General features: G+C 43.2%; 2 protein-coding genes across 3 annotated transcripts in view; one reads left to right on the top strand and one right to left on the bottom strand.

Annotated features, from left to right (window-relative positions):
• The window catches only part of rtn4rl1 (reticulon 4 receptor like 1), a 34,207-nt gene extending 28,747 nt beyond the window's left edge, over nt 1-5,460 (top strand). The window contains exon 2 of the mRNA XM_062960046.1: nt 2,778-5,460. Coding sequence (XP_062816116.1) covers nt 2,778-4,054 — 1,277 coding nt within the window. The 3' untranslated portion in view covers nt 4,055-5,460. The remainder of the gene's footprint in view (nt 1-2,777) is intronic.
• Nucleotides 5,461-12,465: 7,005 nt separating this feature from the next.
• rpa1 (replication protein A1) overlaps nt 12,466-23,552 on the bottom strand; it is a 34,489-nt gene continuing 23,402 nt past the window's right edge. Inside the window, exons 13-17 of one of the 2 annotated variants that reach the window (XM_062960043.1) lie at nt 22,076-22,252; nt 17,866-17,973; nt 16,394-16,480; nt 13,011-13,157; nt 12,466-12,886 (exon numbers count right to left, since the gene is read on the bottom strand). In XM_062960043.1, coding sequence (XP_062816113.1) covers nt 13,047-13,157; nt 16,394-16,480; nt 17,866-17,973; nt 22,076-22,252 — 483 coding nt within the window. In that variant the 3' untranslated portion in view covers nt 12,466-12,886; nt 13,011-13,046. Of the gene's footprint in view, nt 13,158-16,393; nt 16,481-17,865; nt 17,974-22,075; nt 22,253-23,552 lie in introns of both variants that reach the window. The other variant, XM_008119451.2, reaches the window with a different exon arrangement.

Genomic DNA, 23,552 nt, shown 5'->3' with positions numbered 1-23,552 from the left:
ATGGTGATAAGAATACAGAGTGACGGTTCAAATAATAACAGTAATAATACAGTAATATTATAATAGAAAAAATATAATATTAGTAATAATTACATAGTGATAACAATACAGAGTGATGGTTCTAATAATAACAGTAATAATAGAATAATATTACAATAGTAATAATAATAGTAGTAATAATAATTACATAGTGATAACAATACAGAGTGACGGTTCAAATAATAACAGTAATAATAGAGTAATATTATAATAGTAATAATAATAGTAGTAATAATTACATAGTGATAAGAATACATAGAGTGACCGTTCAAATAACAGTAATAATTGAGTAATATAATAGTAATAATATAACTGTAGTAATAATAATTACATAGTGATAAGAATACATAGAGTGACCATTTAAATAATAATAATAATATAATAGTAACAATATAATGATAGTAAAAATAATAATTACATAGTGATAAGAATACATAGAGTGACCATTCAAATAAGAATAGTAATAATATAATAATAGCAGTAATAATAATTATATAGTGATGATAGTATATAGAGTGACCATTATAATTATGGATTTAGTAGTAAGTACAAAAATGACTATAATGATAACAATAAATATAATGATGATAACAATAATAATATAGTAATAATTATAAATCTTGTGCTCCTCCACCATAGGAAGTTCCAAGCATTCGACTGACTGGCCGCCCTCGCAAGGTTGTTGTGGTGACAATAATAATATCAATTTGCTTCCACTGGGAAGCTTCTTGGACCCCTCTTTTATTATTTTTTTTATGGGAAAGGGGCTGCCAAAAAAAAAATCCCATTGGCCATTAAACACGCCTTCCCGAGCGCATCTTCCCTTGTTGCCGCCCGCTGTCGGATGCCATGGCAACCCTGGTGCCACTTGGCAAAGGGCAGGGCATTAATATTTCAAGGGATAAATAATAGATAAAGGCACTCTGCGCGCGCGTGTGAGCACTGGCCTTGATCCCATTCCAGCAGGGAGGGGCCGCAGCGTTATTGGTGGGGACCAGTGCCTCCTCTTGGCAGAGGCTGAATGGCCATCTGTCGGGAGGGATCGGGTGGCATCTTACTCTCAAATCTCGTAAACCATTCATTCGTTCACTGGAGGAATAGCCTTCTCTGGAGGTTGGGAGGGCTTGGATTTTGTTTTCCTGCAAGGCATTATTATTATTATTATTATTATTATTATTATTATTATTCTTATTATTATTATGTTTATTATGTTTATTATTATTACTACTACTAGCTTAGGTACCCAGCAATGCCCGAGTTACCTGAAAAAGTCATTTTTAAAATTTTATGAATGGTCCCATTAAGAAAATGTGGAAGTGGACACCCCAGCCACACAAATACATACATGTTTTCACTTTTCTTATGAGTATAGATATTTAGTTATATCGTTCTTCTTTGCATACGGAGACTCAAAAGCGGCCCACAACAGATGGGCCTCTGTCGAGAGGGCTTTGATAATAACAATAATAATAATCATCATCCAGCATATATATCTCATTTGCTGTGTCATACTATGTCTTTGTGTCATTAATAATAATAATAACCCAGCATATATATCTCCTTTGTTATGTCACGCTATGTATTTGTGTCAATAATAATAATAATAATGAGGGTCTCCAAACATTGGGTATAAATAATAATAATAATAATAATAATAATAATAATAATACTGTAAACAGCTCTGTGTCTCATTTTGAGGGAAGCAGCAATAATTATAAATGCAAAGGTGAATGTGGGTCTCCAAACATTGGGTGTAAATAATAATAATAATAATAATAATAATAATAATAATACTGTAAACGGCTCTGAGTCTCATTTTGAGGGAAATAGCAATAATAATGAATGCAAATGTGAATATGGGTCTCCAAACATTGGGTGTAAATAATAATAATAGTAATAATAATAATAATAATAATACTGTAAACAGCTCTCTCATTTTGAGGAAAGCAGCAATAATTATAAATGCAAAGGTGAATGTAGGTGTAAATAATAATAATACTGTAAACAGCTCTGAGTCTCATTTTGAGGGAAGCAGCAATAATTATAAATGCAAAGGTGATTGTGGGTCTCCAAACATTGGGTATAAATAGTAATAATAATAGTAATAATAATAATACTGTAAACAGCTCTGAGTCTCATTTTGAGGGAAATAGCAATAATTATAAATGCAAAGGTGAATGTGGGTCTCCAAACATAGGGTATAAATAGTAATAGTAATAATAATAATACTATAAACAGCTCTGAGTCTCATTTTGAAGGAAGCAGCAATAATTATAAATGCAAAGGTGAATGTGGGTCTCCAAACATTGGGTGTAAATAATAATAATAATAATAATACTGTAAACGGCTCTGAGTCTCATTTTGAGGAAAGCAGCAATAATAATAAATGCAAAGGTGAATATGGGTCTCCAAACATTGGGTGTAAATAATAATAATAGTAATAATAATAATAATACTGTAAACAGCTCTCTCATTTTGAGGGAAGCAGCAATAATAATAAATGCAAAGGTGAATGTGGGTCTCCAAACGTTGGGTGTAAATAACAATAATAGTAATTGGTTCTCCGAGTCCCATTTTGAGGGAAATAGCAATAATAATGAATGCAAATGTGAATGTGGGTTTCCAAACACTGGGTATAAATAATAATAATAATGATAGTAATAATACTGTAACTGGCTCTGAGTGGAAGTCCCGCACCCCCGGCCTTCCCTGTTGACCTCTTTCTTCCTCTCTTCCAGGGCGTCCCTCGCTCCCGGTGGCGCTGCTGGTGGTGCTGCTGGCGCCGGGGCTGGGCACGGGCTGCCCGGTGGACTGCGTGTGCTACCCGGCCCCCATGACGGTCAGCTGCCAGTCGCACCACTTCCTGGGCGTCCCGGAAGGCATCCCGGCCGAGAGCGAGCGCGTCTTCCTCCAGAACAACCGCATCTCCCTCCTGCTGCGGGGCCACTTCACCCCGGCCCTGGTCACCCTCTGGGTCTACTCCAACAACCTCACCTTCGTGGACCCCGAGGCCTTCCGGGGCTTCGTCCACTTGGAGGAGCTGGACCTCGGCGACAACCGCAACCTGCGGGAGCTGTCTCCGGAGACCTTCCGCGGCCTGACCCGCCTCCACGCTCTGCACTTGTACAAGTGCGGCCTGAGCGTCCTTCCGGACGGGCTCTTTGCTGGCCTGCACAACCTGCAGTACCTCTACCTGCAGGACAACCAGCTGGACTTCTTGCAGGAGGACCTCTTCCAGGACTTGGTCAACCTCAGCCACCTCTTCCTCCACGGCAACCAGCTCTGGAGCCTGCAGCCCAACGCCTTCCGGGGGCTGGTCAACCTGGACCGGCTGCTGTTGCACCAGAACCGGCTGCGCAGCGTGCACCGCCGGGCGTTCCACGACTTGCGGCGCCTCACCTTGCTCTTCCTCTTCAACAACAGCCTGGCCGAGCTCCCCGGCGAGGCCTTGGCCCACCTGTCGGCCTTGGAGTACCTCCGCTTGAACGGCAACCCCTGGCGCTGCGACTGCCGGGCCCAGTCGCTGTGGGAGTGGCTGCGCCGCTTCCGGGGGTCCAGCTCCAGCGCCGACTGCGCGGCCCCCCCGCGGGTCCAGGGCATGGACCTCAAGGAGGTGAGCGCCGAGGAGTTCCGCGCGTGCGCCGAGTCGCAGCACCAGGTCAACGCCCCTCCGCGGGGGGACCAGCACCGCCACCAGCACCCCACGACGGAAAAGGGCAAAGACGGGCAGCGCCCGGGGTACCGGAAGCCCAGCAAGAACTGCACGCGGAGCCGCACACGGAGCAACAAGATGGCCTCCTCGCCGTGGAAGAACACCGACGGCGACGGGCTGGACTATGAGCACAAGCTGCCCCCGAAGCAGAAGGGGAAGTGTCCCCGGACACCCGTCCTGCCCCCTAGCGGGGTCCAGCAGGCGGCCGGAGGCGCCAGGGGCCGGGGGGCAAAAGTCGCAGCAGCGCTCACCACTGTCCTGTTTGCCATCACGGCCGTCTTGTCGGTGGCCATCGTCCGCTGATCCGCCTCGACCCGCCTCCCATTTTTGAGGATTTTCGACCATTTCGGGCCTGTCTCTTGAGCCGTTTCCTGGAGGGGACAAACACGGCAAAACTGTTCGGGATTACAAGCAATAGTCCTCGCCTGGGCTCGGAATCGGCTGCAAAAACCGCTCGTCGGAATGGGATTGTAAGGAGCGTCGTCCACATCCCCAAAACATCGTCGAGCGGTGCCCATAAAACAATATAGTTTCCGAGGTCTTTTTGGGGAACTACAATTTACGGGATTTTCCCGCAAAGCAACACAACGAGCCCCTTGTTTGTTTGTTTATTTATTTTTTATTTATTGATTGATTGATTCCCGCTTTCTCACCCTTGCCCTCTCTATCTCCATGAAATCAGCAGTGCCAGGTTACCAGGGGTCGCTCCGAGGCAGGACCCCTTGTTGGGAAGAGGCCTCTGCCGGACTCAGTGGGGCCCAAAGGAGAAGCCAGGAGGGCTGCCCGAGGCCGCCATCGACCTGACCCACAGCGGCTTTTCCCGGCCTGCTTCTCGCTCGCCTCGCTCTTTCTCTCTCAGGATTTTTTTTCCTTTGTCCGCAAATAAGGATCGTAGACTTGGGACGAAAGCTGCGTCTTTTTCTTGCTTTTTTTTCCTTTTTGTAACGTCGGTGTTCACCGTATCCAATAAAATAAATCGATGCACAGGTCAGTTCGGCAGGACTCTCTTCTCCCGAAGGAAGCTTTTTATATACAGACACAAAGAAGAAGAGCAAAAAGGATATCTATCTATGTGCTTTCTTTTTTTTCCTTTTTGGAAACCAACCATTCACGCTTTGGTTTGAAGGACTCGTCGGAACCCAGAGCACCAATGTTTGGGTCTTTTTCTTCCCTCCGTATGCAATGAATATGGGTCCAAGAGGAGTCCAAAGGGGAACGGATGCTGTTTTGTTGAGGAGGCGTCGAGTCGGTGTTTATTTGTACACGGAGTGGGGGCATTGTCTTATTTAAGGGTGTACAAAGCAGTGTTTGACTTATGGGGTGGGGGGAGTGGCATCTACACTACAGAATGAATGCAGTTTGACAACACATTTGCTCCTAGCAGTTGTAGTTTGACACAGAAACAGGCTGGATGTTTTCCTTTTGTCCTGGTCGAATTGGGGTTGGATTGGATGGCCTTTGCAAGATCCCTTCCCAACTCTAGAGCCTTACTTCTCTCTAAACCTATGCTTTTGTATGGCCATCTGTCAGGAGGGCTTGGATTGTGTGCTTCCCTCCCGGGTTGGGCTGGATGCCCTTTGGTGGTCCCTCCCGACGCTAGGATTCTGTATCAAGAGGTGCAAAAGCCGTGTCAAACTGCATTCATTCGGTGTTTTTAAATAGGTTTGAAAGGCAGAGGAAATAAAGGCGACCCTTTTGGAAAAACCCCACCCGCAGAGGCCCTCTGGTCTTCCCTCCACACGTGTGCATGCATGGCGTGGGTGTGCGTGTTTCCTCCTTCGCTCGGCGCGTGTTTCCCGGCATGTAGGCCAGGAAGCGGGTCGGGCGAGGATGCCTTTGACTCACCAGGGCCCTAAGGACGTTCCCGGCAGTCACTGGAAGCACGGAGAAGCGGCATGGCCGGCCCCGGAACAACACGCACAAACACGCACTCTCACCTGGGCCGGGAAGCAGGAGAAATCATTTTCTAATAAGAATAATAAGACATGTGTTGTCGAAGGCTTTCATGGCCGGAATGGCTGGGTTGCTATGAGTTTTCCAGACTGTAGAGGTGGGCGAAACGTCAGGAGAGAATGCTTCTGGAACATGGCCCTACAGCCCATAAAACTCATAGCAACCCAATAAGATACCTCTAATATCCTAGGCCCTTGGAAAGAGCCCGGTATTCAGAGACAAACCCCAGACACTTGGGTCTCATGCATGTGTGATGTTATGTACATGTAAATATAATAATAATATACCTTTAATATCCTAGGACCTTGGAAAAAGCCCGGTATTCAGAGACAAACCCCTGACACTTGGGCCTCATGTGCACGTGTGGTGTTATATACATGTAAATATAAATAATAATATAATAATACCTCTAATATCCCAGGACCTTGGGAAGAGCCTGATATTCAGAGACAAACTACAGACACTTGGGCCTCATGTGCATTTGTGTTATGTACATGTAAATATAATAATATATAATTATACAATAGTAATATAATAATCTAATAACACCTTTAATATCCTAGGTCCAGTATTCAGAGACAAACCCCAGACACTTGGACCTAATGTACATGTAAATATAATCATAATATATAATTATATAATCTAATAATCATAATAATATAATCTAATAACACCTCTAATATCCTTGGCCCTTGGGAGGAGCCCGATATTCAGAGACGAACCCCAAACACTTGGACCTCATGTGCATGTGTGCTGTGTTGTTATGCACATGCAAATATAATGAAATAATAATGGGTTGTTTGTGCCAGAGGTGGGAAGGGGGATGAGTGCATATACAAATATGTGCGTGTGTATATACATACACACTTTCCAGAAAAACTCTACACCTTGAAGTTTCAAAACAGGCTGGATGGCCATCTTTTGGGAGGGATCGGGTGGTGTCTTTATGGCAGAAAAGTCAGAATGGATGCTGGGTTGTTATGTACATATAAATATGTAATATAATATTGGGGTTGTTTTTAAACTAGGCTATGGTTGGCCTTCCTTCTCCGGAAGGTTGGATGGCCATCTGCCGGGAAGGATCGGATGGTGTATTTATGGCAGAAAGGGGTCCAATTCCAGATTTCTCTGATTCCCTTCCTTCCGACTCCCACTTTGTCTCATTGATACCAATATATATATATAAATAGGGACCGACTTTTCCCAATTAGGAGGCTGGAAAGCCCGCCGTCCCATCCGGACGCATGAATGCGGGCGACAGATCCGGCCCGGCAGCGGCGATGCCAGAGCCTCCCTTGGGTGAGTCAACGGGGATTCGTCATCCCTTCCCACTGTGAAGGCCTCCATCTGGGCCCGGAAGGGAAGGAGGGATGTTAGCAAAGGGATTCCTGGCCTCCTCCCAGGGGCCCCCAAAGGCCATCCGGTCCAACCCCATTCGGCCATGAAGGCACCATCAAAGCTCTCCCGACAGATGGCCACCCAGCCTCATAGATGTTACCAGGTTTATGCAGAAGGCTATTGAGTCTTAAGGCACTATCCAGTCTACAATGAAGGCACCATCAAAACCCTCCTGACAGATGGCCACCCAGCCTCACAGATATTGTTTATTTATATTTTTCTCTTCACAAGGAGACTCAGATATTACCACGTTTATGCAGAAGGCTACTGAGTTTTAAAGAGTTGGAAGGGATCCCAAAGGCCATCTAACCCAACCCTTCTGCCATGAAGACACCATCAAAGCCCTCCCGACAGATGGCCACCCAGCTTCATAGATGTTACCAGGTTTATGGAGATCTTAAGAGTTGGAAGGGGCTCCCAAAGACTATCCAGCCTAACCCTTTCCCGACAGATTGCCATTCAGCCTCATAGATATTGGGAGGTTTAAAGAGTTGGAAGGGATCCCAAAGGCCATCCAGTCCAACCCCCTGCTATGAAGGCACCATTAAAGCCCTCCTGACGGATGCCCACCCAGCCTCATAGATATTGGGAGATTTAGGGAGAAATATGACTATAAGAGTTGTGGAATATGTTCCAAAAACTGTCCATTCCAATCCCGTTCTGCCAGCTAGGAAGGCAATTCAATCCCTCCCGACAGATGTGCATCTAGCTGCATAAATATTACCAGGTTTATAGAGGATAGCTATGGAATCTTAGATCTGGAAGAGACTCCCAAAGGCAATGCAGTCCACCCCGCTTCTGCCATGAAGATCCCTACATTCCTCTACGTCTTAAGATGATCTATTTGTATTGATGCGGCCTAGAATGGCATTGGCTTTTTTCGCTGCCGCATCACAGCCTTGGCTCATGTCCTGCTTATGGGCTACTAAGACTCCTATCTATGGGGCTTTTTGGACGGCTTTCCATTCCTAATAGGATTCTGGAGGAAGCAGCCGCTGCCGCCGCGCCTGCCGCCGCTGCGAGACTCGAGATAATGCAAGTTAAATATAGGTTATGTTCGCCGCGTTTTTACAAGTGCTAGGTAGGAATATTACCCAGAGAAAGCTGTCATTTTTAATGACAGCACAAGCGCCAATTACCAGAAAAAGCCAATACACTTGGGAGCGGGAGAGGGGTTTGATGCAAGGGCCCCCCTCGTGGAAATGGATTGGAATTGGGGAGGAGGAGGAGGAGGAAAGGAAGAATGGAAGGAAGCGGAGAGAAAGGGAGGAAGAAAGAGGCTTCGGAGCCAGGACGTAATAGCCGGCCGGCATCCAGCCATTTCGCAAAGTGGTCGGGAATGGGTGCCCCACCCCATATTCGCCCACCCACCCTTCCATTTCTCCCATCCTCCCATTCATCCTTCCACCATCCTTTCTTCCATACATCCTTCCCTAATTCCATCCATGTCTTCCTTTCTTCTTTCCTTCCATCCATCCTTCCTTGCTTCCATCCATTTATCCCTTCCATCCATCCTTTCTTAATTCCATCCATGTCTTCCTTTCTTCTTTCCTTCCATCCATCCTTCCTTGCTTCCATCCATTTATCCCTTCCATCCATCCTTTCTTAATTCCATCCATGTCTTCCTTCCTTCCTCCATCCTTTCTTTCATCCATCCTTCCTTAATTCCATCCATGTCTTCCTTTCTTTCCTTCCATCCTTCCATCCATTTATCCCTTCCTTCCATCCATCCATCCTTCCATCCTCCATTTCTTCCATCCATCCTTTCTTAATTCCATTCATATCTTCCTTCCTTTCATCCTCAATTTCTTCCATCCATGTCTTCCTTTCTTCTTTCCTTCCATCCATCCTTCCTTGCTTCCATCCATCCATTTATCCCTTCCTTCCATTCATCCTCCATTTCTTCCATCCATTCTTTCTTAATTCCATTCATATCTTCCTTCCTTCCATCCTCCATTTTTTCCATCCATGCCTTCCTTTCTTCTTTCCTTCCATCCATTTATCCCTTCCTTCATCCATCCTTCATTTCGTCCACCCACCTTTCCTTAATTCCATCCATTACTTCCACCATCCTTTCTTAATTCCATCCATGTCTTCCTTTCTTCTTTCCTTCCATCCATCCTTCCTTGCTTCCATCCATTTGTCCCTTCCTTTCTTCTATCCTCCATTTCTTCCCTCCTTTCTCCCATCCTCCCATCCATGTCTTCCTTCCTTCCACCTTCCTTCCACCCATCCATCCTTCCTTCATTTCAATTTCTTCCACCATCCTTCCATGTCTTCCTTCCATCCATCCTTCATTTTCTTCCATCCTCCATTTCTTCCATCCATGACTTCCTTTCTTCTTTCCTTCCATCCATCCTTCCTTGCTTCCATCCAATTATCCCTTCCTTCCATTCATTCATCTATCTTTTATTTCGTCCACCCATCTTTCCTTAATTCCATCCATGTCTTCCTTCCATCCATCCTCCATTACTTCCACCATCCTTTCTTAATTCCATCCATGCCTTCCTTTCTTCTTTCCTTCCATCCATCCATCCATCCATCCATCCATCCATCCCTTCTTCCATGTTTTTCTTCCATCTTTCCTTCAATCAATCAATCAATCAATCAATCAATCAATTCCTTCCTTCCTTCCTTCCTTCTAGGGCCATCCAGTCCAACCCCGTTCCCATTCAAAGCACCCCCAACAGATGGCCATCCAGCCTGTTTCAAAGCCTCCAAACATAGAAGCCTCCACCACATCCATGAAGCCCACCATGAAAACACTGACCGGAAGAGGAAGCGAAGGGAAGACTACTCCGAACCGGCCATGGTTGAGGAATGCTGGGAGTTGTAGTTCAGGGAGGACTGTGTGTCAGGACCACTCTAAGAATATTAGGAACTGTGAGAGCTGTTCATTAGTGGAACTCTCTGCCTCGGAGTGTGGCGGAGGCTCCTTCTTTGGAGGCTGGATGGCCATCTGTCAGGAGTGCTTTGAATGTGTTTTTCCTGCTTCTTGGCCAAATGGGGGTGGACTGGATGGCCTGTGAGGTCTCTTCCTTGGAGGTTTTTCAGCAGAGGCTGGATGACCATCTGTCAGGAGTGCTTTGAATGTGGTTTTCCTGCTTCTTGGCTGAATGGGGGTGGACTGGATGGCCTGTGAAGTCTCTTCCGACTATGATTCTAACCCAAAATGACCGTATTCGCCTCCTCTGGCCATCTGTCGGGAGGGATCGGGTGGTGTCCTTCTGTATGGCAGGTGGGCTGAGACGACGTGGCCTTCCAAGTCTTTCCGACAGGACCGAAGACCTCAATGCTCCTTATTCGGGGAGGGGGTCCGCCGGCGACTCTGTGCCCCACTTTTCCTGCCAGAATCGGTCAATACGCCTCCCTCAGAGCATCTCTCCTGCTGCCAAGCTTCTCTTTTTAAGGAGTGTATTAATTACGCCGTCGATATCTGTCTGTTTCATTAGTGTATTAAATACCCCGGTCGATAATATTTATACTGCTCGGAGGGAGAAAAGGGATTTGGAGAAAGACAACGTCAAAGACCCCCCTCCCCCTCCCCAAAAGGGATAGGAAAAAGGGCCAGACAGGAAGCAGACGGGGTCCGTCTGGGTCTCACAACAAAGGCTTCAAGGGGATCCCAGGGACGTTCAGGAAAGAAGAGACACCCCCCCCCCCCAACCGCCCTTTGCTAAGGAAAAGGCCCCTCGGCAAAGCCGGCAAACCCTTTGGATGGATACTAACGATGCCGGGACTTAATGAGCCGCTAATTAGGACATGTGGCGGGGAAGAGGGTCCTGGAAGCGTTCCCTCTGGACGGGGAAAAGGAAGGTCTCATCAGTATCATCCGTAACAATAGTAGTAATGGTAATCATGTTGCCGCTGCTAATATGAAGCAATACATCATAATAGTATCAATATCAAGTAACAAGACTAATAACAGTAATAATAATGGTTGTAAACAATGCTATTAGTAAAGTACATAAAGGTTTCCCTTTGACATTAAGGGGATAGTGCTCATCTCCATTTCTAAGCCCAAGAGCCGGCGTTGTCCGTAGACACCTTTGCCTTCCCGCCAGAGCAGTACCTATTGATCTACTCACAAATGTGTTCGAACTGCTAGGATGGCAGAAACTGGGGCTAACAGTGGGCGCCCACTCCGTTCCCTGGATTCGAACCTGCGACCTTTCGGTCCACAAGTTTAGCAGCTCAGCGCTTTAACACACTGCATCACCAGAGCCCTGGTACTATTATTACTTATGAATACTAATAACAGTAATAATGCTAAATAATATTAAATATTATAATAATATAATATTACAATAAATATAATAATATATTAATAACATAATATAACGTATACATTATTATATTATATTATATTTTAATAATAATATAATATATGTACTAATATTATAATTATGATATAATAATAATATTAATACTAATAATATTAATACTAATACTAATAGCCAACTGGCAAGGAGGAGCAAATGAGAATTATAATAATATTAATACGAATACTAATAGTCAATTGGCAAGGAGGAGCCAATGAGAATATTTATTTAATGTGTAATTGCTAAATTAATTTATTAAATGTATAATTATTAATAATAATTGGCAAGGAGCAAATGAGAATTATAATACTAATAATATTAATATGAAGGAGGAGCAAATAAGAATTATAATAATATTAATGTGAATACTAATAGTCAATTGGCAAGGAGAAGCCAATGAGAATATTTATTTATTCATTTATTTAATGAATAATTACTAATTTAATTTATTTTTAATTATTTATTAATAATAACTAATTGGCAAGGGGGAGCAAATGAGAATTATAATAATATTAATATGAATACAAAGTCAATTGGCATGGAGGAGCAAATGAGAATTATAATAATATTAATAGGAATACTAATAGTCAATTGGCAAGGAGGAGCCAATGAGAATAATATTTATTTATTTAATGTATAATTATTAATTAATTTATTTAATGTATAATTATTAATAATATGAGAACAATAATATTTATTTATTTAATGTAAAATTAGTAATTTAATTTATTTAATTTATATTTATTAATAATAATTGGCAAGTAGGAGCAAATGGGAATTATAATAATAATAATATTAATATGAATACAAAGTCAATGGGCAAAGAGGAGCAAATGAGAATTATAATAATATTAATATGGATAGGACGAGAGGCGATCCCCATTCAGGCTTTCCTTGCAAACGCCGCCAACGATGCTCCCTTCCCTTCCCATATTACGGGAAGACTAATTAATTGCTTTCCAAGTAATGAAATTTTTTTATAAAAAAACCAACTAACCCAGAGATGCCGGCGTCTGCAGAAAAAAACCCGAACCCCAAGAAGCGACTGAACAGCGTTTTATTGAGAAAGGAGCGCATGAACGAAAGCCAATTTGGCAAGGGAAATGCGCTGGCGTGTAAATGCCAGAACGGAACGAACAACAGCAAAAAAACCTATGGACAGGTAACACAACACAGCGCCAAAAAAACGGGGCGGGGGAGAAATATGCATTAATTGAAGTGGGGGGGAGAAAAGGAAACTAAAGGGTGTGCTTTGTAGTTGCCCAGATTTCCCCGGGGGCCGCCGCGCCGCCGCTTATCACCCGCTCTCAGAAGAGACAATTTTGATTAATATCAGGCCCATCTGACTCAGCCTATTAAACCCCGGAGGAAGGATATTCTTCAGATGGAAGAGATACGGGGCCTTTGATTAATAATTCCAACATATTGCCATTCCGAGCGTCAAGCGGCGGCGGAAAGGAGCCTTTGAAGGCAACGGGAAAGGAGAGAGAGAGAGAGAGAGAAAAGAGACAGGGTCGGCCACTCCATCCAATTGCCTTCATTGGACTGTTGTTGTCGGCCCCCCACCCCATCAAAACAGCCTGAACCTTTTTCCCGACACGAGGAGGAAGGAGGGCTCGCTTTCAGCGCAACCGCTCGGCGTTGCTCCGGATGGACTGCACCAGGCGATGGCCGTACTCCTTGTGGTTGACCGGCTTCACCTCCAGGGCCGTCGTCTTCAGCCGCAATTCGTCCTTTGGAGACACACACACACACAGAGAAGCGTCACACAGCAGCAGAAAAGGCCAATGCAATCCCAAGCTCAATCTATAAGAATGTCGCGTTCAGATAAAGGGAAGTATTACCTATCCATAGGAATTCACTATCTAGGTAATATCACCGATGGCTTGACAATACTAATATATATAAGCTGGAAATGAGTCAAGAGTGTGATGCAGCAGCGGAAACAGCCAATACGATCTCAAACTCAGTGCTCTGTTCAGATGGAAGGAAGTAATGTTGGTCTATAGGAATTCATGGTCTAGGTGGAAGGAAGTAATATCAGCGATGGCTTGACAATAGTAATATATATAAGCTGGAAATGAGTCAAGAGTGTGATGCAGCAGCAGGAAAGGCCAATGCAATCCCAAACTCAATCTATAAGAATGTCGTGTTCAGACGGAGGGAAGTAATATCAATCTATAGGAATTCACTGTCTAGGTAATATCACCGATGGCTTGACAATACTAATACAGTAGAGTCTCACTTATCCAACATTTGCTTATCCAACGTTCTGGATTATCCAACGCATTTTTGTAGTTAATGTTTTCAATATTTCATGATATTTTGGTGCTAAATTCATAAATACAGTAATTACTATATAGCATTACTGCGTATTGAACTACTTTTTCTGCCAAATTTGTTGTCTAACATGATGTTTTAGTACTTCATTTGTAAAATCATAACCTAATTTGATGTTTAATAGGCTTTTCCTTAATGCCTCCTTATTATCCAACATATTCGCTTATCCAACATTCTGCCGGCCTGTTTATGTTGGATAAGTGAGACTCTACTGTAATATTAGCGATGGCTTGCAAGTAGTAATATATATAAGCTGGAAAAGAGTGAAGAGTGTGATGCAGCAGCGGAAAAGACCAATACGATCCCAAACTCAAATCTGTAAGAGTGCCATGTTCAGATGGAGGAAAGTAATATCGATCTATAGGAATTCACAGTCTAGGTGGAAGGAAATAATAGTAATATATATATAAGCTAGAAATGAGTCAAGAGTGTGATGCAGCAGCGGAAAAGGCCAATACAATCCCAAACTCAATCTATAAGAGTGCCGTGTTCAGATGGAGGGAAGTGATATCGATCTATAGGAATTCACAGTCTAGGTGGAAGGAAATAATAGTAATATATATAATCTAGAAATGAGTCAAGAGTGTGATGCAGCAGCGGAAAAGACCTATACGATCCCAAACTCAAATTTATAAGAGTGCCGTGTTCAGATGGAGGGAAGTAATATCGATCTATAGGAATTCACAGTCTAGGTGGAAGGAAATAATAGTACAGTAGTCTCACTTATCCAAGCTAAACGGGCCAGCAGAAGCTTGGATAAGCGAATATCTTGGATAATAAGGAGGGATTAAGAAAAAGCCTATTAAACATCAAATTAGGTTATGATTTTACAAATTAAGCACCAAAACTTCATGTTATACAACAAATTTGACAGAAGAAGTAGTTCAATACACAGTAATGTTATGTTGTAATTACTGTATTTACGAATTTAGCACCAAAATATCAGGATATATTGAAAACACTGACTACAAAAATGGCTTGGATTATCCAGAGGCTTGGATAAGCGAGGCTTGGATAAGTGAGACTCTACTGTAATATATATAAGCTAGAAATGAGTCAAGAGTGTGATGCAGCAGCGGAAAAGACCAATACGATCCCAAACTCAAATCTGTAAGAGTGCTGTGTTCAGATGGAGGGAAGTAATATCGATCTCTAGGAATTCACAGTCTAGGTGGAAGGAAATAATAGTAATATATATAAGCTAGAAATGAGTCAAGAGTGTGATGAAGCAGCAGGAAAGGCCAATGCAATCCCAAACTCAATCTTTAAGAATGTCGTGTTCAGATGGAGAGAAGTAATATCTATCTATAGGAATTCACGGTCTAGGTGGAGGGAGGTAATATCACCTATGGCTTGACGATACTAATATACCGTATATATAAATAAGCCAAGAGTGTGATGCAGCAGCAAGAAAGGCCAATGCAATCCCAAACTCAATCTATAGGAGTGCAGTGTTCAGATGGAAGGAAGTAATATCAGCAATAGCTTGACAGTAGTAATATATAAAAGTTGGAAATGAGTCAAGAGTGTGATGCAGCAGCGGAAAAGGCCAATACGATCTCAAACTCAGTGCTGTGTTCAGATGGAGGGATGTAATGTTGATCTATAGGAATTCATGGTCTAGGTGGAAGGAAGTAATATCAGTAATGGCTTTATATAAGCTGGAAATGAGTCAATAGTGTGATGCAGCAGCAGAAAAGGCCAATACGATCCCAAACTCAATCAATAAGAGTGATATCGATCTATAGCAATTCACGGTCTAGGTGGAAATAATATCAGGGATAGCTTGACAATAGTAATATATATAAGCAGGACATGAGTCAAGAGTGTGATGCAGCAGAGGAAAAGCCCAATTCAGGAGGCCAATGTGATTCTAGGCTACATCAATACGGGTCCATTGTCCAAATGGGGAGAAAGTAATATTGGCTATGGCTTGATAAGAGTAATATAGCTAAGCTAGACAGGAGTCAAGAGTGTGATGCAGCAGTGGAAAAGGCCAATACGATTCCAAATTGAATGTATAGGAGGCCAATGCAATTCTAGGCTACATCAACAGGAGCCCAGTGCCCAAATGGAAGTAATATTGGCTATGGCTTGATAAGAGGAATATAGCTAAGCCGGACAGGAGACAAGAGTGCGATGCGGCTGCGGAAAAGGCCAATGCGATTCTAGGCTGCATCAACAGGGTGTTATATATATATATATATATATATATATATATATATATATATATGGGATGGGTGACACCTGGCTTGGAAACAGTCCCTGTGAAAGAGACCTAGGAATCTTAGGCAATCATAAACTGAATGCGAGTCAAGAGAGTGATGCAGCAGCGAAGAAGGCCAATGCGATTCTCAGCTGCATCAATACAAGTCGGTAATGAAGGATGTATACAAGAGGGACGCCTGGCTTGCAAACAACATGATGTGAGCAAGGAGCGCTTCTCCGGAGTGCGTCAGTCGCAGCCCCTCAGCCGTGGATTTAGGGCAGAGGCTCAAAGAAAGCAGCAGAGATTATGGACATTAAGCTCTGAAGGGCTTTTAAGAGGAGTTTTAAGAGGACTAGGATTATGGGATTTGTAGTGCAGCACATCTGGGGAGGGGGGGCGGCATTACATTGAGGGTCTTACATTGAACATCTCCATCTTGGCCCTCACTCGGAATTCGAAGGTGGCGAAGAAGGACTTCTCAATGATTGAGTTGAAGGCGTGTTCGTCCTGCGGAAATAACAACAACAATTCAGAGCCTAAAGAGCTTTGATGGATGGGAACATGATCTCTAGTCGCTTCGGGGTCTCTGATTTGCTGCTTTCCTACAATCCGAGATTTGGACGGGACCTCTAAAGGCCATCTAGTCTATCAAAACCTTCCCAACTGATGGCCACCCAGAGTGCTATCAGAGTTCCTATTCCACAGCTCTTAATGTCAGGAGGTTCTTCCAGAACGTTTAGGAGGAATCGCTTCTCCAAATTGAATGCGGCCACTTGAGAGCTGCTATTATTATTATTATTATTATTATTATTATTATTATTATTATTATTATTATTATTATTATTACAGTAGAGTCTCACTTATCCAGCCTTCGCTTATCCAACATTCTGTATTATCCAACGAAGTCTGCTTTTTTTGACTACAATATTTTTATAGTCAGTGTTTTCAATACATTGTGATGTTTTGGTGCTAAATTTGTAAAATCATAGCCTAATTTGATGTTTAATAGGCTTTTACTTAATGCCTCCTTATTATCCAACGTATTTGCTTATCCAATGTTCTGCTGGCCCGTTTATGTGGGATAAGTGAAACTCTACTGTATTACTATTACTATTATTATTATTATTATTATTATTATTATATGACACAGCAAACAAGATAGATATGCTGGATTTCGTATCACAAAATCACATCATCATTATTATAATTATAATTATTATTATTTGAAACATAACAAGATGAGTCCACAGCAGACACTCTGCTGGCTGTTGTATTATTATTGTTGCTGTTGTTGTTGTTGTTGTTATTATTGACACAATGACATAGTAATATTATTATTATTATTACTTTTATTATTGTATTTATTTCACTTGCAATATTCTTAGATTGCAGGTGAACTATATATCCCAGTGGACCCCACCAACGATGGACCTGGAATTTGGCAAACAGAATCCCCATGAATAGCAAAAAATACTGGAAGTCTATGAAGGGATTTATAGGAGTTGTAGTTCACCTACATCCATGAACCTAAACAATGATGGATCTGGACCAAACTTGGCATGCATACCCGATATGCCCACATTTGAATACTGGTGGGTTTTGAGGGGAATTGGCCTGGACATTTTGGAGTTGTAGGTATAGGGATGTATAGTTCACCTGCAATCAATAAGCACTTTGGATTCCACCCAAGATAGAATTGGACCAAACTCGGCATACAGAGTCCCCATGACCAGCAAAAAATACTGGCAAATGTGATTACTGGAAGGGTTTGGAGGGAACTGACCTCCCTTTCTGGGAGTTGTAGTTCACCCACAATAAAAATAATGCCTCCAGGTGAATGAGAAACCTCAAGAAGGTTGCTATAACGGCAGAATCCCTGCCATCTGACTGACCGTTTCCTTCAGTTCCCCCAAATAGGTTGCATTCTGGCCCAAGATGGTCTCCGCAGCCTCCTGGAAGCAGGTGACCCACTGTTGGTCCTGGAAGTCTGCAATGTTCACCTGCAGCAGAAGAGAAAGCAAACCTATCAGGGTTAGACATGAATTTCTCAATAATAATAATAATAATAATAATAATAATACTAATAATAATAATAATGGGAAGTGTCCGACATGTGATCCAATACAACAGCCAACAGAGTGTCTGCTGTGGACTCATCGTGTTGTGTTTCAAATAATAATAATAATTATTACTATTATTATTATTATTTATCACCCTGCTTGTTCTCTTTAAAAGGAGACACACAAAGCAGCATCCAGTAAAATCAATACCATTCCAAACCTATAAAATAGATACCAACGTTCAAATTATATTATTATTAGTACCCTGCTTGTTGTCTCTAAAAGAAGAGTTGCAATGTGGCATACAGTAAAACCAATACAATGCCATTTCAAAGCTAACATATATATAAAAAGGTAAAGGTAAAGGTTTCCCCTGACGTTAAGTCCAGTCGTGTCCGACTCTGGGGGTTGGTGCTCATCTCCATTTCTAAGCCGAAGAGCTGGCGTTGTCCGTAGACACCTCCAAGGTCATGTGGCCAGTATGACTGCATGGAGCGCCATTACCTTCCCGCCAGAGCGGTACCTATTGATCTACTCACATTGGCATGTTTTTGAACTGCTAGGTTGGCAGAAGCTGGAGCTTACAGCAGGCGCTCACTCTGCTCCCCAAATTTGAACCTGGGACCTTTCGGTCTGCAAGTTCAGCAGCTCAGCACTTTAACACACTGAGCCCCCGGAGGCTCCAACATATACAGTAGAGTCTCACTTATCCAACGTTCTGATTATCCAACACATTTTTGTAGTCAATGTTTTCAATACATCGTGATATTTTGGTGCTAAATTCGTAAATAAAGTAATTATTACATAGCATTACTGTGTATTGAACTACTTTTTCTGTCAAATTTGTTGTATAACATGGTGTTTTGGTGCTTAATTTGTAAATCATAACCTAATTTGATGTTTAATAGGCTTTCCCTTAATCTCTCATTATCCAACATATTCGCTTATCCAATGTTCTGCCAACCCATTTACGTTGGATAAGCGAGACTCTACTGTATATACCAATGATCAAATTATATTATTATCATTAGTAGTACCCTGCTTGCTCTCTCTAAATGACATGCAAAGTGGTGTATAGTAAATAATGAGCAAGGAGTAGGAGTGGACGATACCGTATATATATGGGAAGGTAGTGGCCAAAAATAACAAAGCCAGCCCCCATTGGGCATCTGTGCCATAGATGCTATAAGGCAGGGGTCCCCAAACTAAGGCCCGGGGGCCGGATGCGGCCCATCGAAGCTATTTATCCGGCCCCCACGGCACAAGGGCAGAAGCGGGTTAGACTAAATGACCCAAGGGGTCTCTTCTCTTACAACCCTTATTATTAACATTGAGGCTGGGTGGCCATCTGTCAGGGGTGCTTTGCTTGTGCTTTTGGTGCACAGAGGTAGAAGGGGGTTGGACTAAATGGCCCAAGGGGTCTCTTCCAACCCTCTTTATTATTATTATTATTATTATTATTATTATTATTATTATTATTATTATTATTATTAACATTGAGGCTGGGTGGCCATCTGTAAGGGGTGCTTTGCTTGTGCTTTTGGTGCACAGAGGCAGAAGGGGATTGGACTCAATGGCCCAAAGGGTCTCTTCCAACCCTCTTTGATATTATTATTGTCGTGGTTGTTATTATTATTAATTATTATTATTGCTTGGTGGCCAACTATAGTCCGGCCCTCCAACGGTCTGAAGGATCATGAACTGGGGACCCCTGCTATAAGGCCTCAAAGAAACCATTGAGGGCCTTATCATTTCTTCTGGGCCTTGGTTCCCACGCAAGTGCGGATTTCGCAGGTCTTTAGGGCTTTTGACGTGGGAAATGAGGAGGAGGAAGAGGAGGGAAAGCGGAGTGGGCCGCAATTGAGGCCCCAGACCTCCACTTCAGGCTTTGTCCCTTCCTTTTAAAAGAGGAACCCCCGCATCGTAATAAGGCCACGGCCGCCCCCGCTTTCATTTCCGAGACTCCGAAATGGGCCCTAATTGTGGGGCCGAAGGCAGGCCCAATGTTTAGCGCAAGCGGGGCGCCTCGCAACCGGCGCCCGGGGAGAGACCCGCCGCTAATGCGCCACCGAGAAAGCACAGAACGTTCGTTCGCCGGAAAGAAAGAAAGACGGCTAAATATAGGGAGGGAGCCGCTGAATCAGGGCAATTACCACTCTCTCTCTCTCTCTCTCTTTCCCGCAATGCCGTCCCGCATTAGAAGGAAGGAAGAGGAGGCCAACGGGAGGCAAAGAGAGAGAAGAGGAGGAAGGAAGGAGGGAAGGAAGGAAGGAACCGGAGGGGAAAAGGAAGAGAGAAAGAGAGGGAGAGAGAGAGAGAGAGAAGGAGGCAGCCACAGCCACATCAGGGGCAAAACTCCCCAAATGCAAGGAAGGAGGGAAAGCGGGAAAGGAAGGAAGGAAGGAAGGAAGGAAGGAAGGAAGGAAGGAAGGAAGAGTAAGAAGGAAAGAATGGGAGGGGAAGAAAAGAAAAGGAAAAAGGGAACAGAAGGAAGGAAGGGGCCGGGCTGTGGCGCAGGCTGGTTAGCAGCCAGCTGCAATAAATCACTCTGACCAAAAGGAGCCTCCGGTGGCCTAGGGGATAAAAGCCTCGTGACTTGAATGTTGGGTTGCTGACCTGAAAGGTGCCGGGTTCGAATCCCACCTGGGGAGAGCGTGGATGAGCTCCCTCTTTCAGCTCCAGCTCTAGGCAGGGACATGAGAGAAGCCTCCCACAAGGATGGTAAAACATCAAAACATCCGGCTGTCCCCTGGGCAACGTCCTTGCAGACGGCCAGTTCTCTCACTCCAGAAGCAACTCTGGTTGCTCCTGACACACACACACACACACACACACACACACACACACACACACACAAAACCCAAAAAACCAAGAGGTCATGGGTTAGAGGCCAGCCCGTGTCGGGGTGAGCACCCAACAATTAAAAATAAAAAATATAGCCCCTGCTCGTTGATGCTGACCTAAGCAACCCGAAAGATAGTTGCATCTATCAAGTAGGAAATTTAGGTACCACTTATATGTGGGGAGGCTAATTTACAACACCATAAAAAAATAATCCAGCCACCATTGGAATGAGGAAGTTGCCGTCGCAGTGGAGGATGAAGCAGCTGCTCCCCCTGTGGCCGGAATCAAGCATACCCTCAGGAAGCTGGAGCTGGAGAAGGTTTAAATTGCCTCTGCGTCTGTCTCTGTTCTATGTTATATGGCATTGAATGTTTGCCTTATATGTGTACAATGTGATCCGCCCTGAGTCCCCTTCGGGGTGAGAAAGAAGGGCGGAATATAAATACTATAAACAAACAAATAAATAAATAAATAAGAAGGAAAGAAGGAAGGGGAAGGGAAGGACAGGAAGGAAGGACAGGAAGAAGGAAGCAAGGTGAAGGGAACAGCAAGAAGGAATGGAAGGAAGGGGAAGGGAAACACAAGAAGGAAAAAAAGACAGGAGGAAGGAAGGAAGGGGAAGGTCAGGAAGTAAAGAAGGCATGGAAGGAAGGAAATAACAAGAGGAAGAAAGGAAGGAAGGGGAAGGAAAGGACGGACAAGAAGGAAAGAAAAGACGGAAGGAGAGGTAAAGTGTTCCCTCACTACTTCACAGTTCACTTTTTGCGGATTTGCTGTTTTGCAGTTTTTCAATAAACCCTAAAAGATTATTATAAATCATAAAAATTACAATTTACAGCCTAAGGAAGGGAGGAAGGAGAAGCCAAAGGGAGAGAAAAGGAGCCCAAGTGGCAACAGGAGGAGAAGGAGGCGATTTATCAACACACAATTGATTGATAAAGATTTAAAATAGTGTATAACTACTATAATAATGTATAAATATTAAAATAAATATAGTGTCTCTACTTCGCGAATTTTCACTTATTGCGGGTGGTCCTGGAACATAACCCCAGCGATAAGTGATAAGTGTATAACAGTAAAGCCGTCACTGGGCCATCCAAGTGCCATAGTTTGGGAAACCATGATAAAGAGGCCTCCAAGTTGACCTGAATAGACTGCAACTCCCATCATCCCACGGCTATAGTTGCTGCGGACTCACCTGGAGGATCATGCGGTGCTTGAAGTTGGGGGTCTCCAGGTTGCACTTCTCGCAGCGGTAGAGGCCGTTCTGCTCGTCCACCAGTTTCTTGTTGCAGTCCGGGGAGGGGCAGGCCTTGTAGAGACACTTCTCCTTCCGCAAGTAGATCACGGTCCCGATGCAGCTGTAGTAGTCGGCCTGCCAAGACACAGAGAGGCACGTTCTTTCATGTATTCCCCGTCAGCACAACACAACAAACTCACACTCTCCAACAGCAGAGCCAAGGATGTATCTCAGGAATAGATCACACATAATAATAATAATAATACATTTTGGGAAAAGGAGAGACCCTGCTGCAGTGCTGTATTCCAGGGTAGTAGTAGTAGTAATAATAATAATAATACAGTAGAGTCTCACTTATCCAACATAAACGGGCCAGCAGAATGTTGGATACGCGAAAATGTTGGATAATAAGGAGGATTAAGGAAAAGCCTATGAAACGTCAAATTACATTATGATTTTACAAACTAAGCACCAAAAACATCAGAAAAAGCAGTTCAATACACGGTAGCGTTATGTAGTAATTACTGCATTTATGAATTTAGCACCTAAACATATATTGAAAAAAATTGACTAAAAAAACATTGGCTATTAACAAACTGACTACAAATAAAGATAGAATTGCATAAAATGAACTTGTAGTAGCAACATTGTCAGAAAATAAATCCATAAAAAGTTCAATCCTTGCTGCCTAGAGAAACAGCTGTGGATCGGGACGGGAGGTAAACTGTGTTGGATAATCCAGAACGTTGGATAAGTGAGACTCTACTGTAATAATAACAACAACAATAGCAAGTGTTGTCATAGTTTGACCTCTTCTATACATATTCCTTTGAACTATTTAAAATGTGTTTTTGATTGTTTTCAGGCAAAATAATGATAATGATGATGATTTGGAGGGCTTTTTCCTGACACGATAAAAATATTATTATTATTATTATATTTATACCCCATTGCTGTGGCATAATCCTGTGGTTAGGATCCCCCTGGTTAGGAAGCAGCCTGGCTTTGAAGCTGCAAGGCTATTCCACCTTGGCAATGTATTTTAAAAGTGGTGTTAGGCTCTGTGCATAGCTACGAGTTGTTGATAATGTAGTTGTTTCAGTTCCTGGGGGGCCTCTGTGCATACGTGGTAAGCATTTAGGGGTTTTCTGTTATTTGGACTTTATTTCTCTAAGTTTTTTTTATTGAAAGACATAGATTGGATGACTATGTTTTTTGTGGCCAAATTTGGTGCCATTTGGTTCAGTGGCTTTGTTGTTTACTCCATGGGAAAAATGCACATTACATTTTTAGATTATTTATTGGAGCAAAACAACGTGCCTTATGCGTTTTTAGTATTCGAAAGGAAAGGCTGGGTAAGACCCCTTTAAAATACAATATATATTTGTATTGCCCATTAGTTATTTCAAATTAATTCACACACTGTAAGCTGCTC

This window comes from Anolis carolinensis, unplaced genomic scaffold (genome assembly GCF_035594765.1).
Source record: "Anolis carolinensis isolate JA03-04 unplaced genomic scaffold, rAnoCar3.1.pri scaffold_7, whole genome shotgun sequence".
NCBI classification, from domain to species: domain Eukaryota; kingdom Metazoa; phylum Chordata; class Lepidosauria; order Squamata; family Dactyloidae; genus Anolis; species Anolis carolinensis.
Note: the sequence above shows the minus strand (reverse complement) of the source record. Positions and strands in the feature narration are given on the sequence as shown.